The 12,505-nt window shown below is 41.3% G+C and overlaps 1 protein-coding gene across 1 annotated transcript; it reads left to right on the top strand.

Annotated features, from left to right (window-relative positions):
* Positions 1-8,808: 8,808 nt before the first annotated feature.
* On the top strand, positions 8,809-11,042 carry LOC124682064 (glycine-rich RNA-binding protein RZ1A-like). Its single transcript, XM_047216820.1, has 3 exons — positions 8,809-8,940; positions 9,751-9,863; positions 10,297-11,042. The coding sequence occupies exons 2-3, from the start codon at positions 9,753-9,755 to the stop codon at positions 10,837-10,839; spliced, it is 654 nt and encodes a 217-aa protein (XP_047072776.1). The 5' UTR covers positions 8,809-8,940; positions 9,751-9,752; the 3' UTR covers positions 10,840-11,042.
* The last annotated feature ends 1,463 nt before the right edge of the window (positions 11,043-12,505 follow it).

Raw genomic sequence — 12,505 nt, 5'->3', positions numbered from 1 at the left:
CCTAGCTGAAAGGCGTTAAAGAAAAGCGCTTATGGGAGACAACCCATGTTTTTACCTACAGTACTTTGTTTTTATTTTGTGTCTTGGAAGTTGTTTACTACTGTAGCAACCTCTCCTTATCTTAGTTTTGAGTTTTGTTGTGCCAAGTTAAGCCGTTGATAGAAAAGTAAGTACTAGATTTGGATTACTGCGCAGTTCCAGATTTCTTTGCTGTCACGAATCTGAGCCCACTGCCCTGCAGGAAGCTCAGAAAATTATGCCAATTTACGAGCATGATCCTCAGATATGTACGCAACTTTCATTCAATTTGAGCATTTTCATTTGAGCAAGTCTGGTGCCATTTTAAAATTCGTCAATACGAACTGTTCTGTTTTGACAGATTCTGCCTTTTATTTCGCATTGCCTCTTTCGCTATGTTGGATGAATTTCTTTGATCCACTAATGTCCAGTAGCATTATGCAATGTCCAGAAGTGTTAAGAATGAGTGTGTCACCTCTGAATATGTCAATTTATATTGTGCACTAACCCTCTAATGAGTTGTTTCGAGTTTGGTGTGGAGGAAGTTTTCAAGGATCAAGAGAGGAGTATGATGCAACATGATCAAGGAGAGTGAAAAGCTCTAAGCTTGGGGATGCACCCGGTGGTTCACCCCTGCATATATCAAGAAGACTCAAGCGTTTAAGCTTGGGGATGCCCAAGGCATCCCCTTCTTCATCAACAAATTATCAGGTTCCTCCCCGAAACTACATTTTTATTCGGCCACATCTTATGTGCTTTTTCTTGGAGCGTCGTTTTGTTTTTATTTTTGTTTTGTTTGAATAAAATGGATCCTAGCATTCACCTTATGGGAGAGATACACACTCCGCTGTAGCATATGGACAAATATGTCCTTGGTTTCTACTCATAGTATTCATGGCGAAGTTTCTCCTTCGTTAAATTGTTATATGGTTGGAATTGGAAAATGATACATGTAGTAATTGCTATAAATGTTTTGGGTAATGTGATACTTGGCAATTGTTGTGCTCATGTTTAAGCTCTTGCATCATATGCTTTGCACCCATTAATGAAGAAATACATAGAGCATGCTAAAATTTGGTTTGCATATTTGGTTTCTCTAAGGTCTAGATAATTTCTAGTTTTGAGTTTGAACAACAAGGAAGACAAGTATAGAGTATTATAATGCTTTCAATATGTCTTTTATGTGAGTTTTGCTGTACTAGTTCATCCTTGTGTTTGCCTCAAATAACCTTGCTAGCCTAAACCTTGTATCGAGAGGGAATACTTCTCATGCATCCAAAATACTTGAGCCAACCACTATGCCATTTGTGTCCACCATACCTACCTACTACATGGTATTTTCCAGCCATTCCAAAGTAAATTGCTTGAGTGCTACCTTTAAAATTCCATCATTCACCTTTGCAATATATAGCTCATGGGACAAATAGCTTAAAAACTATTGTGGTATTGAATATGTAATTATGCACTTTATCTCTTATTAAGTTGCTTGTTGTGCGATAACCATGTTTATCGGGGAACGCCATCAACTCATTGTTGAATTTCATGTGAGTTGCTATGCATGTTCGTCTTGTCCGAAGTAAGGGCGATCTACACCGAGTTGAATGGTTTGAGCATGCATATTGTGAGAGAAGAACATTGGGCCGCTAACTAAAGCCATGTTCCATGGTGGAAGTTTCAGTTTTGGACAAACATCCTCAAATCTCTAATGAGAAAAGAATTAATTGTTGTTGAATGCTTAAAGCATTAAAAGAGGAGTCCATTATCTCGTTGTCTATGTTGTCCCGGTATGGATGTCTAAGTTGAGAATAATCAAAAGCGAGAAATCCAAATGCGAGCTTTCTCCTTAGACCTTTGTACAAGCGGCATAGAGGTACCCCTTTGTGATACTTGGTTAAAGCATATGTATTGCGGTGATAATCCAGGTAGTCCAAGCTAATTAGGACAAGGTGCGAGCACTATTAGTACACTATGCATGAGGCTTGCAACTTATAAGATATAATTTACATGATGCATATGCTTTATTACTACCGTTGACAAAATTGTTTCATGTTTTCAAAATCAAAGCTCTAGCACAAATATAGCAATCGATGCTTTTCCTCTATGAGGACCATTCTTTTTACTTTTATGTTGAGTCAGCTCACCTATTTCTCTCCACCTCAAGAAGCAAACACTTGTGTGAACTGTGCATTGATTCTTACATACTTGCTTATTGCACTTATTATGTTACTCTATGTTGACAATATCCATGAGATATACATGTTACAAGTTGAAAGCAACCGCTGAAACTTAATCTTCTTTTGTGTTGCTTCAATACCTTTACTTTGAATTATTGCTTTATGAGTTAACTCTTATGCAAGACTTATTGATGCTTGTCTTGAAATGCTATTCATGAAAAGTCTTTGCTATATGATTCACTTGTTTACTCATGTCATCACCATTGTTTTGATCGCTGCATTCTCTACATATGCTTTACAAATAGTATGATCAAGTTTATGATGGCATGTCACTCCGTAAATTATCTTTGTTATCGTTTTACCTCGCTCGGGACGAGCAGTAACTAAGCTTGGGGATGCCGATACGTCTCCAACGTATCGATAATTTCTTGTGTTCCATGCCACATTATTGATGTTATCTACATGTTTTATGCACACTTTATATCATATTCGTGCATTTTCCGGAACTAACCTATTAACAAGATGCCGAAGTGCCGCTTGTCGTTTTCTCGCTGTTTTTGGTTTCGTAAATCCTAGTAAAGAAATATTCTCGGAATTGGACGAAATAAAAGCCCGGAGGCCTATTTTCTCACGAAGCTTCCGTAAGTCCGAAGGAGAGACGAAGAGGGGCCACAGGGGCGCCAAACCCTAGGGCGGCGCGGCCCCCTTGGCCGCGCCGGCCCGTGGTGTGGGCCCCCTGCGCCGCCTCTTGACCTGCCCTTCCGCCTACAAATAGCCTCCGTGACGAAACCCCCAGCACCGAGAGCCACGATACGGAAAACATTACCGAGACGCCGTCGCCGCCGATCCCATCTCGGGGGATCCCGGAGATCGCCTCCGGCACCCTCGCCGGAGAGGGGAATCATCTCCCGGAGGACTCTACACCGCCATGGTCGCCTCCGGAGTGATGAGTGAGTAGTCTACCCCTGGACTATGGGTCCATAGCAGTAGCTAGATGGTTGTCTTCTCCCCATTGTGCTATCATTGTCGGATCTTGTGAGCTGCCTATCATGATCAAGATCATCTATATGTAATTCTATATGTTGCGTTTGTTGGGATCCGATGAATAGAGAATACTTGTTATGTTGATTATCAAAGCTATGCTTATGTGTTGTTTATGATCTTGCATGCTCTCCGTTATTAGTAGATGCTCTGGCCAAGTAGATGCTTTTAACTCCAAGAGGGAGTACTTATGCTCGATAGTGGGTTCATGCCCGCATTGACACCGGGACAAGTGACGTAAAGTTCTAAGGTTGTGTTGTGCTCGTTGCCACTAGGGATAAAACATTGATGCTATGTCTAAGGATGTAGTTGTTGATTACATTACGCACCATACTTAATGCAATTGTCTCGTTGTTTGCAACTTAATACCGGAGGGGTTCGGATGATAACCCGAAGGTGGACTTTTTAGGCATAGATGCAGTTGGATGGCGGTCTATGTACTTTGTCGTAATGCCCAATTAAATCTCACTATACTCATCATGATATGTATGTGCATGGTCATGCTCTCTTTATTTGTCAATTGCCCAACCGTAATTTGTTCACCCAACATGCTCGTTCGTCTTATGGGAGAGACACCTCTAGTGAACTGTGGACCCCGGTCCAATTCTCTTTACTCGAAATACAATCTACCGCAATACTTGTTTCTACCGTTTTCTCTCGCAAACAATCATCTTCCACACAATACGGTTAATCCTTTGTTACAGCAAGCCGGTGAGATTGACAACCTCACCGTTTCGTTGGGGCAAAGTAGCTTGGTTGTGTTGTGCAGGTTCCACGTTGGCGCCGGAATCTCCGGTGTTGCGCCGCACTACATCCCGCCGCCATCAACCTTCAACGTGCTTCTTGGCTCCTCCTGGTTCGATAAACCTTGGTTTCTTTCTGAGGGAAAACTTGCTGCTGTGCTCATCATACCTTCCTCTTGGGGTTGCCCAACGAACGTGTGAAATACACGCCATCAGTAGGTGGCAGAAATGTGATGGATGAATCAGCAGTAGTAATCAATTTGTGGAGCTGGGCTTAAGAAGAAGGCACCTTCCCTTTTTCGCGTTGAGTCAATGGAGACGAGGCTAGCTTAGGCCTTTCACAATGGGAGGTTCTTATCACGGAACCATAGGCAAAATGCTTATGTGGCAACATAGTTAAAGAGAAGAGGTAGAAGTCATAGGCAAAAAAGAGTGTCTAGCCCAATCACATACCAACATATCACAAAAATCATTAAATGTAGAGACACCACTTAACAGACAATCCACTGCAGAAGTTGTCTCTTAAGCATTTATTTTGTCTACGATAATATGCTAAGGCTGGTCATGTGGGGAGTAACTTAGACTAGTAACATATGCCATGTTACTAGTCTAGGTTACTACCTTCATAATGGGTAGTAACTTATATGTGGTGTCATGCATTATATCATTTATTATGTTGTAGACTCATCTTGCCTTGAGGTGTGTGATGTTATGGTAACATAGCTAGTTACCACCTCACTCTCTTTCTTCATTTATTAGCATGCCATGTCACCAAACTGCCTTGAGATGTGTGATGTTACTAGCTATGTTACTCCCACTATGAGCATTCTAAGAGGTGATTGATGGATGCGACCTAGTTCATATACTAGTGGTGTGTTCAATCCACCCGTTGTCATTGGGTTAATGGTAGTGTGCGCGGACGGACGCTTCTAGTAATCTGACTAGTGCTCGCGTGCTACTCTGCACACTATTTTTATGTTATAGGGGTACGATATTTTTGCATGATATTGTTCCATTGTCTGTTTTTCTCTTTTTTGTGCACCTCGGCTTATTTCAGCTAACGTGGTAGTGTATGTGCATAGGAGTAACATATTTAACCCTACACAGTATTGCATAGGATCATCGATCACTCTTTACTCATTTTGTTTAAAGATCCGTCTACTACTTACTTAGTGCAACAAACGAAAACGCATAATAAACCCTATAAACCAATGGCCCTTATTTGAAAGTACTTCTTGTTCCTTAATAAACATGTTTTTTTTTAAATTATTCTTTTGAAGTAAATAACCAGTAATCATCAACCATGCCTAATAGGACCTATAGTCAACAACTATCCATCACATGTAAGTTATGTCAACCATGATCCACACAAGGTTAATATGATTGCTATACTTCATTACATCACTTGTATATAGTACCAAGGTAACCAAACCCTAATAAGAACCTTGTTTGTAAAACCGCTCTAAAAGTGCAGCACACCCTAAAGAAATCAGTACAACTCACCAATCCTAAACCATCGAGGTTAGCTACACATAGATCGATTGCATCTCATATTTATGCATTATAGCATATTTGCCAATACTTTAAACATTGTCCTTACCGGACGATGATGCTATTTCAGAATTTGAAGTTATCACATCTCGAAGATGTTGCCTGGATAATCTTGCAGTCAGCCATGCAAGTTCATCATTTGATCATGACATTTGATTATTTATATCAAATTACTTACACAGTAGTATTCATATCACTTCTGCGTTTAAAAACAAAGTAACTTTTCCAAATATGAATATGGTTATGTAGTGGGCAATGGAACCATGGTATGAGTGTGGTTGAGGTTCCATTGCAACTGTATTTATATTCATCTAGGATTAACAACAAATGTCGTCCAGTGATTCTTGCACCGTAATAACTGTATTAACCATAAGATCTGGAGTGGGACGGAAAAGTCAGATGGATGTTCTTCCTTTCGCATATCAATGGATCACTAATTAGGGTTGCCTAGATCGATCTATCTATAGTGTAAAGGGTAAGACATTGGTCTAGAATGGTCTACCCATATGATAAAGGGTGAGGGCAAACTTGCTAGAGATCTACAATGGATTGTAAGTGTTGGTATGGGTCGTACTATCAATAGAGTATAGGGCAGGGCATGCGGATGTCCAAACGGTCTACCATTAGGGTAAAGGGGAGGACATATGCCTTGGCAGATCTACCTATAGATAAAGGGCACGACAGACTTATAAAGGGTGGGTATGCGGGATCGCGGAGAAGGACAATGATTTGCTTGGATCTTATACTGGGCCCCACACCAAGGAAGTGTGGACGGGTTTCCGTGCTCGGTTGGCAACAAATAAGTTCTCTTATAGGTAAAGTAACACACCTCTGCAGAATGTAATGAATTGTGGCTCGTCACTGCCTGTTCCAGATTTGGAACTGCGAACGCTGCAGAAAAAGAGCTCCATGAAGATCTGAACACCCTATGAAGGCCGACTGACATAACTTTTCAGAATAAGATAAACCTTTTGAAGAAATTATTACGAAAACTTGCATTTGCCTACGACTTTCTAGTCTATGGTTGTAGCTAGTGCATGATACACCTATTTCTCTTATTGAACTTGCTGAGTACGCTCGTACTCACCCGTTCCCTCTTGAACCTCCAGCTTAGATCCGCAGTCATATGAGGAGAAGCTACCATTAACGTTGTAGACGAAGAAGCCAACCACTACTAGGGGCAGGAACTAGACAAAGGAGCCACCGAAGTCAACTACTACATAGCACATTGTGGAAATATAGACTAGGAATAGAAGGAAACCAATTTCCTAATCATAGAACCTATGTAGCTAGAGATCATCTATAGTTCCTAAGAAAGCCAAGTATTTCTATAGATAGAGTTAAGATAGGTCTAGCCTACGAGTTATTCTTCTGAAGTTTATTTGCAATTTTACCTCATTGTAAAGTAGGAGGCTGTGATGATCTTTTGTAAGGAGTCCATGTTATAATTCCATAGACATGCCTTGGACCCACAATATTTCTAGTGTACCACTCCAAGGAATGTAATACTAGTGGAATGATGTTTCACTGGTGTTATGGTAACGACTTGCATACTACATCATGCAGTGGTATGCTGGATCACCACAAGGCATCATCTGTGTCCTTTCACCTTCTCATTGAACCAGAATTCTAGTTCATGGAGATGAGTATCAATTGTTGCACTGAATACTTCCACTCGAAAATAATGCTCCTTAGTAAAACAATCAGGTTGGCGAGGAGCACGACCACCGTGTAGAATATAAGTTTTCTCCAAATCTGAAATATATCAATGGAATAGTTTGCACAAAACTCAACACCTCGAAACAAAAAGGCTTTCCAACCATCATATGATCTCATCTCATCAAGGCGGGCCTTTGTTGAGAAAACTACACGAATGGCATTTGCAATGTCTTGTGATTTTTTTTGCAAAGCTTGGCCAAGATCCTCGGTAATCTTTAGTATTTATTGCATCAAACATAAAGACAAGTATGAAGTCAAGAGAGGACAAGTAGATGAAATAGGTATCTCCATGTGGACGAAGTGAGCCGGTTGATCTATGTGGAGCTATTTCTGGATCATTGTACTCACTGCATTAAACATGGTCTCTAGGCTAGATATCGAACCTAGGCGTGAACCCCATCTTATATATATGCATAGTTTTGGTAAAATAATCGTGTTTGTACCATAGCCAGTTTCAATGAACTGATCACATGTGCATATGCACCCGGTATACCCGGATGTATAAAACATATTTTTAAAAGTTAAAAAAATTAAGATTTTTTTGCATGTAGAGAGAATATTCTATGTGCGCACAGAAAGTTTCATATAAAACCGAAATTTTTGTGCCCTATGCAAAAATGACAATAAAAAATGTCTCGAGAAATATTTTAGCATCAAAATTTATTTATTTTACACAGGATAGAAAACATGTCAGTTTTGGTTGAAACAACTTTATGAGCTTGTAACATGTCAAGATATACAAGTGAATTTTTTTATATTTATTTAATATTTTTAAATATCTTCAAAGTATGTTTCAAATAAAGGGTGCATATGCACCATGCTGCAAAAACACCCTGTGTAACCGAGCTAGCTCATCCATCATGAAGCCTATCATGGCGCTTCGCGGAGGAGTCAACGGTGTCAACAATAAATATAAGTTTCTGCAAAACCTTTTAACCCAAAATTTGTCTGATTTATGTAGCCCATAATACAACGTCATTTTGAACAAAACGTGTGGCATACCAAGATGGATTGTTTTGCGAAAGAATCTTTGGACCCATAAAAAGCGGAATTTGCGCTTGTGGCAATTCTCGAGCGAGCGGAGCTGAGAACGAAGACGAAAGATTTTGCCAAAAATGCGGAATAGAATTTGTGGATTCTCGAATACGAAGATATCAAATGGGATACATCAAACTCGCATGTCCCATGACTCATGTGTGGTATTTGAAAGGTCTTCCTAGTTATATCGCGAATCTTTTAGATAAACCTCTTAAGAAGTTGGAACATGCATACGAAATATTAATGCATAGTTGTCTATTTCTTTTCAGAACTTTTATAGATCAAGAATTACGTTATTGGATTTTTGAAAAAAAAAGAGCACATAAAAAAAAGTAGTGTGCTCGGGAGCTACAAGGTTATTTTCCGTTTTCTGGTTGCGAAAACGGGCGGCCTGCTGGGCCGCCACCCAAGCAAGCGCGACAGTTACCTCCGGGCCCACCTGTGATTCCCACAATGGAAAATATCTCGCGCCGCCGCCGGAAATTTTAGGGTTCAACATTTCCACTCCCGGAATCGAACCAGCATCGCGTTCCTCTGCCCCACTCCCACATATAAAAACCGGACGCCAGCGAACACGACGAGGTCCTCCCCTCCTTCCCCGATCTAGACCCGCCCAAGAATATTCCACCGGAAGTCGTCTCCGTCCTCAACGCAAGGTACAGCTTCCTCCACCTGCCGCTCTCCTTCTGATCGATCGATTTCATGTAAGAAGATCCGGTGTTGCTGATGATTTTACATACAGCCTTTTCTTTTCTTTTTTCTGATGGGTCTGCCATTTGTACAGTCTAGATTGTCTCGACCTCGGCTCTAGTGAAGCTTGTGCTTATGTTCAATTTGTAGCTAATTCACAGGATCGAGGCTCTAGTGAAACTTGAGCTCATGTTAAATTTGCACAAAACACGATTCACATGATATATGCCCGATATGCCTACTCAACCACTGGTCAACTGCTATGCTTTGTTCTTTTTCCCTTCTGATGAAAAGAGTAGTAGTTTGCTGTTGAGTTGAGAAACAGGTTGAAACATGAGTGTACAGACTGCATTAATTTTGCTCTAAATTAATACAAATTAGTAAGGTAGCAACTGATTACATCATGTCGTGGATGCTTGTTTACATTCTGTGCTGTTTGTACCGTCCAGTTCAGGCTGTTTAGCTTCCCTGTCCTGCTGCTCTGCTCCTTTTATGGAAGATGAAAACGCTCCTTGCTGTCTGAAATAAATGAAGTAACAAATTAGCATGGTTAACTTCTTTTGGTAGTTCAGATGCAATCCTCTGGCTAACTTCTTCTTTTGCTGGATAAGATGTTATCTGTTGTGCTGCCTTGGAAGTATTTTTTTTTAGGAAGAACAGTGGACAGATTAGCTAGTTACCACCAAATAATATGTACTGCACTACTGCTCTATTTTGACACACCCTAACAGTTCTTTTCTTGCCCACATGCGGGATGTGTTTGTCTGCCCTTGCAGAGATGGCGGAAGGGGATGAGTACCGTTGCTTCATTGGGAACCTGTCATGGTCGACAACTGATGAAAGCCTCAAGGATGCATTTAGAAAGTTTGGCAATGTCACGGAGGCAAAGGTGACATACAGAACCGTTTGTTTATTGATTTGGGGTGTTCATGTGTGCTACTGTTAATCTTGTATTTGCTTTCGTAACTGTGACCATGGATACATCTGTGTATATCTTACTGTGGCTGCACCAGCTTGTGATCATTTTTGACAACCCAATAATATCAGACATCTGAATCAATTTGACCTATGCGGAGTGTTTGATGGAGTATCGTTGGAGTTGCTATGTTTGCCATTGTTTTGTTTCAGCAGTAGTTATTCTGTCACTTTCATCCCTGTTCTATGCCCACCACCAGTGTTGTAGGTTTTTCAACAAATAGGATGATAGATTCACCTTGGTTGACTTAATAATACAGCTTCTGCACCTTCACAACTATGGTATATACACACTTAGTGTGGGATATTGTTTTGTTTTACTAAGTTTATTTTCTGATGACGTGCAGGTCGTTCTTGACAAGTTTTCTGGCCGGTCACGTGGATTTGCTTTTGTAACTTTTGATGAGAAGAAAGACATGGAAGCAGCTATTGAGGACATGAATGGATTGGACTTGGATGGGAGAGCCATCACTGTTGACAAAGCTCAACCTCAAGGCGTTGGTAGAGACCGTAATGGTGACCGTGATGATCGCGACCGTGGATCTCGTGGTGATCGTGGCCGTGACTATGGTGGTGGTCGTGCGCCGCGTGGAGGAGGTGGTGGTGGGGATTGCTTCAAGTGTGGCAAACCTGGACACTTTGCTAGGGAGTGCCCGGATGGGGATGGTGGTGGGAGAGGTGACAGATATGGTGGCAGAGACTCTAGAGATGATAGGTATGGTGGTGGTAGTCGCCATGGATCTGACCGTGGCGGTGACCGGTCTGACCGTGGGGGTGATCGATCTGACCGTGGTGGTGACCGCTCTGACCGTGGTGGTGACCGATATTCTGGTCGCAGCCGGGATGGTGGAAGTGGTGGTGACCGTCGTGACCGATCTGGTCCCTACTGATGGCCTAGATCTTGAGAAGTGTGTTTCATCCAGGTATGAAAACCCTATCTACTACCACGATGTGTGTTTCCTTGTGCTTGAAACTTTGTGAGCATGTATTTGAACTATGATGTACCGTGAGTAAGCAGCTCCTTTATTATAGACCATATTGCTGACCTGCTTATTATTGTTTCCTACTTAATGTGAGTCCTATGACTTGGTCATAGTGCTTGGCACTTGGTCCTGCTACATGTTTGGTTGAAAGGTGGCTTTTGTTGCGCCGTGTGTTGATGCTCCAGCATGTTGGTCTTGGTCATGTGGCATATCGTCTTTTTATGTGGGATACGTGGGTGGACTGGCATACTGTGTTGCTTCTATTGTATTGGGGAAGGAAATGACCAACTAAATCTGCTTGAAAACACCATGAGAAAAGAAGCAAGTGATGAATCATCTGTAAAAGGAAACAAACTGGTAATTTCCTTCAATCCTCTTCGAGATTGAGTTTACATATCATCTTAAATGATCTTTTGTTTTGGCAGGCTCCCTTTTTGGTTATTTCTTCTGTTCTGGATTGGTTTCAGTTCTTCTGTTGTTAGTTGGACTTGTTAGTCGGACGGACTCTTCTCTAGTAACTAAGGGCATGTTGGTTGATTCCAATCGTATGCTACTGTGACATAGCATTGAAGGACCTCTGCAGCAGCCTCAGAATTGATGCTTCTCCATTGTTCATGTTGGTCAGCTTTGCTACCTAGTCACTGTTTCGTCTGCTCCTTTGAGGCCGAACCACTGTTTCCATGTTCTGTCGAACTGTGCCCTACCTTGCGAGAGATGCAACTGAGTGAAGCTACAAGTATGTTCTTCTTTGGCAGCGCACCACTCTGAGTTGAAGTTCTGTTAGTATATTACGACTAAAAGTTCCGTGGCCTGGCCGTCAGATAGTATAAGTTTGGTCTTCAGAATTTTTTTCAGTATTTTTCTTGTTCAACTTCATGAGTTGTAACATAGGATCTTCTATGCTCATCACTTGTCTGTGCATCATATGTAGTGTTTGTTGCTACCTCTGGTTGACATGCAAAGTTAGCATATACTTTGTCCCTACGAATCTCAGTGACTTAGCTGAAATCTCTGGTTCTTTGATGCGATAATATTTATCTTTATGTGTGTTGTTTTTTGTACTAAAAAAGTGTTTTCTCATTGCTACTGAGAACTCTGTTGGGCATGCTGGGTAAAGTTTGCATGTAGTTGCTCCACACAAATAACTTCAAAATCAAAATATCACTGTCTGGCTATCTATGCCTACGACAGGATCAACAGAGTATGTGTCGGTCTGTATGAACTTACAGAGTAGATTGGTTTAGGCTGCGGTGCCAAACAAGGTCACCGATGATCTCATTATATAGGAGGCAGCCTGAGGCTTGCCGTGGAGTACAAGATGATGTACAGATAAGTACAAGTTGTTACAGATGAATCACACGGTTACTAACAAACCAATCTATACTAACAACCTGGCTATATACGTACTTATCTTGACAGCCCCCCTCAATCTGGACGTGGCATAGCCATACCAAGATTGTGTCTGAACCTGACAAACAACTGTGTTGCAAGGGGTTTAGTGAGAACATCAGCTATCTGATCACTGGTAGAGATGAACCGAATGTCTAGCGCCTTTTGTGCCACACGCTCGCGA

The sequence above is a fragment of the Lolium rigidum genome, unplaced genomic scaffold (assembly GCF_022539505.1).
Source record: "Lolium rigidum isolate FL_2022 unplaced genomic scaffold, APGP_CSIRO_Lrig_0.1 contig_66933_1, whole genome shotgun sequence".
Classification (NCBI taxonomy): Eukaryota; Viridiplantae; Streptophyta; class Magnoliopsida; order Poales; family Poaceae; genus Lolium; species Lolium rigidum.
Note: the sequence above shows the minus strand (reverse complement) of the source record. Positions and strands in the feature narration are given on the sequence as shown.

Coding starts and splice junctions, on each gene's coding strand:
- LOC124682064 (XM_047216820.1), top strand. CDS start 9,753: ATGGCGGAAGGGGATGAGTACCGTTGCTTCATTGGGAACCTGTCATGG. Junction 9,864..10,296: donor GCAATGTCACGGAGGCAAAG/GTGACATACAGA, acceptor GATGACGTGCAG/GTCGTTCTTGACAAGTTTTC.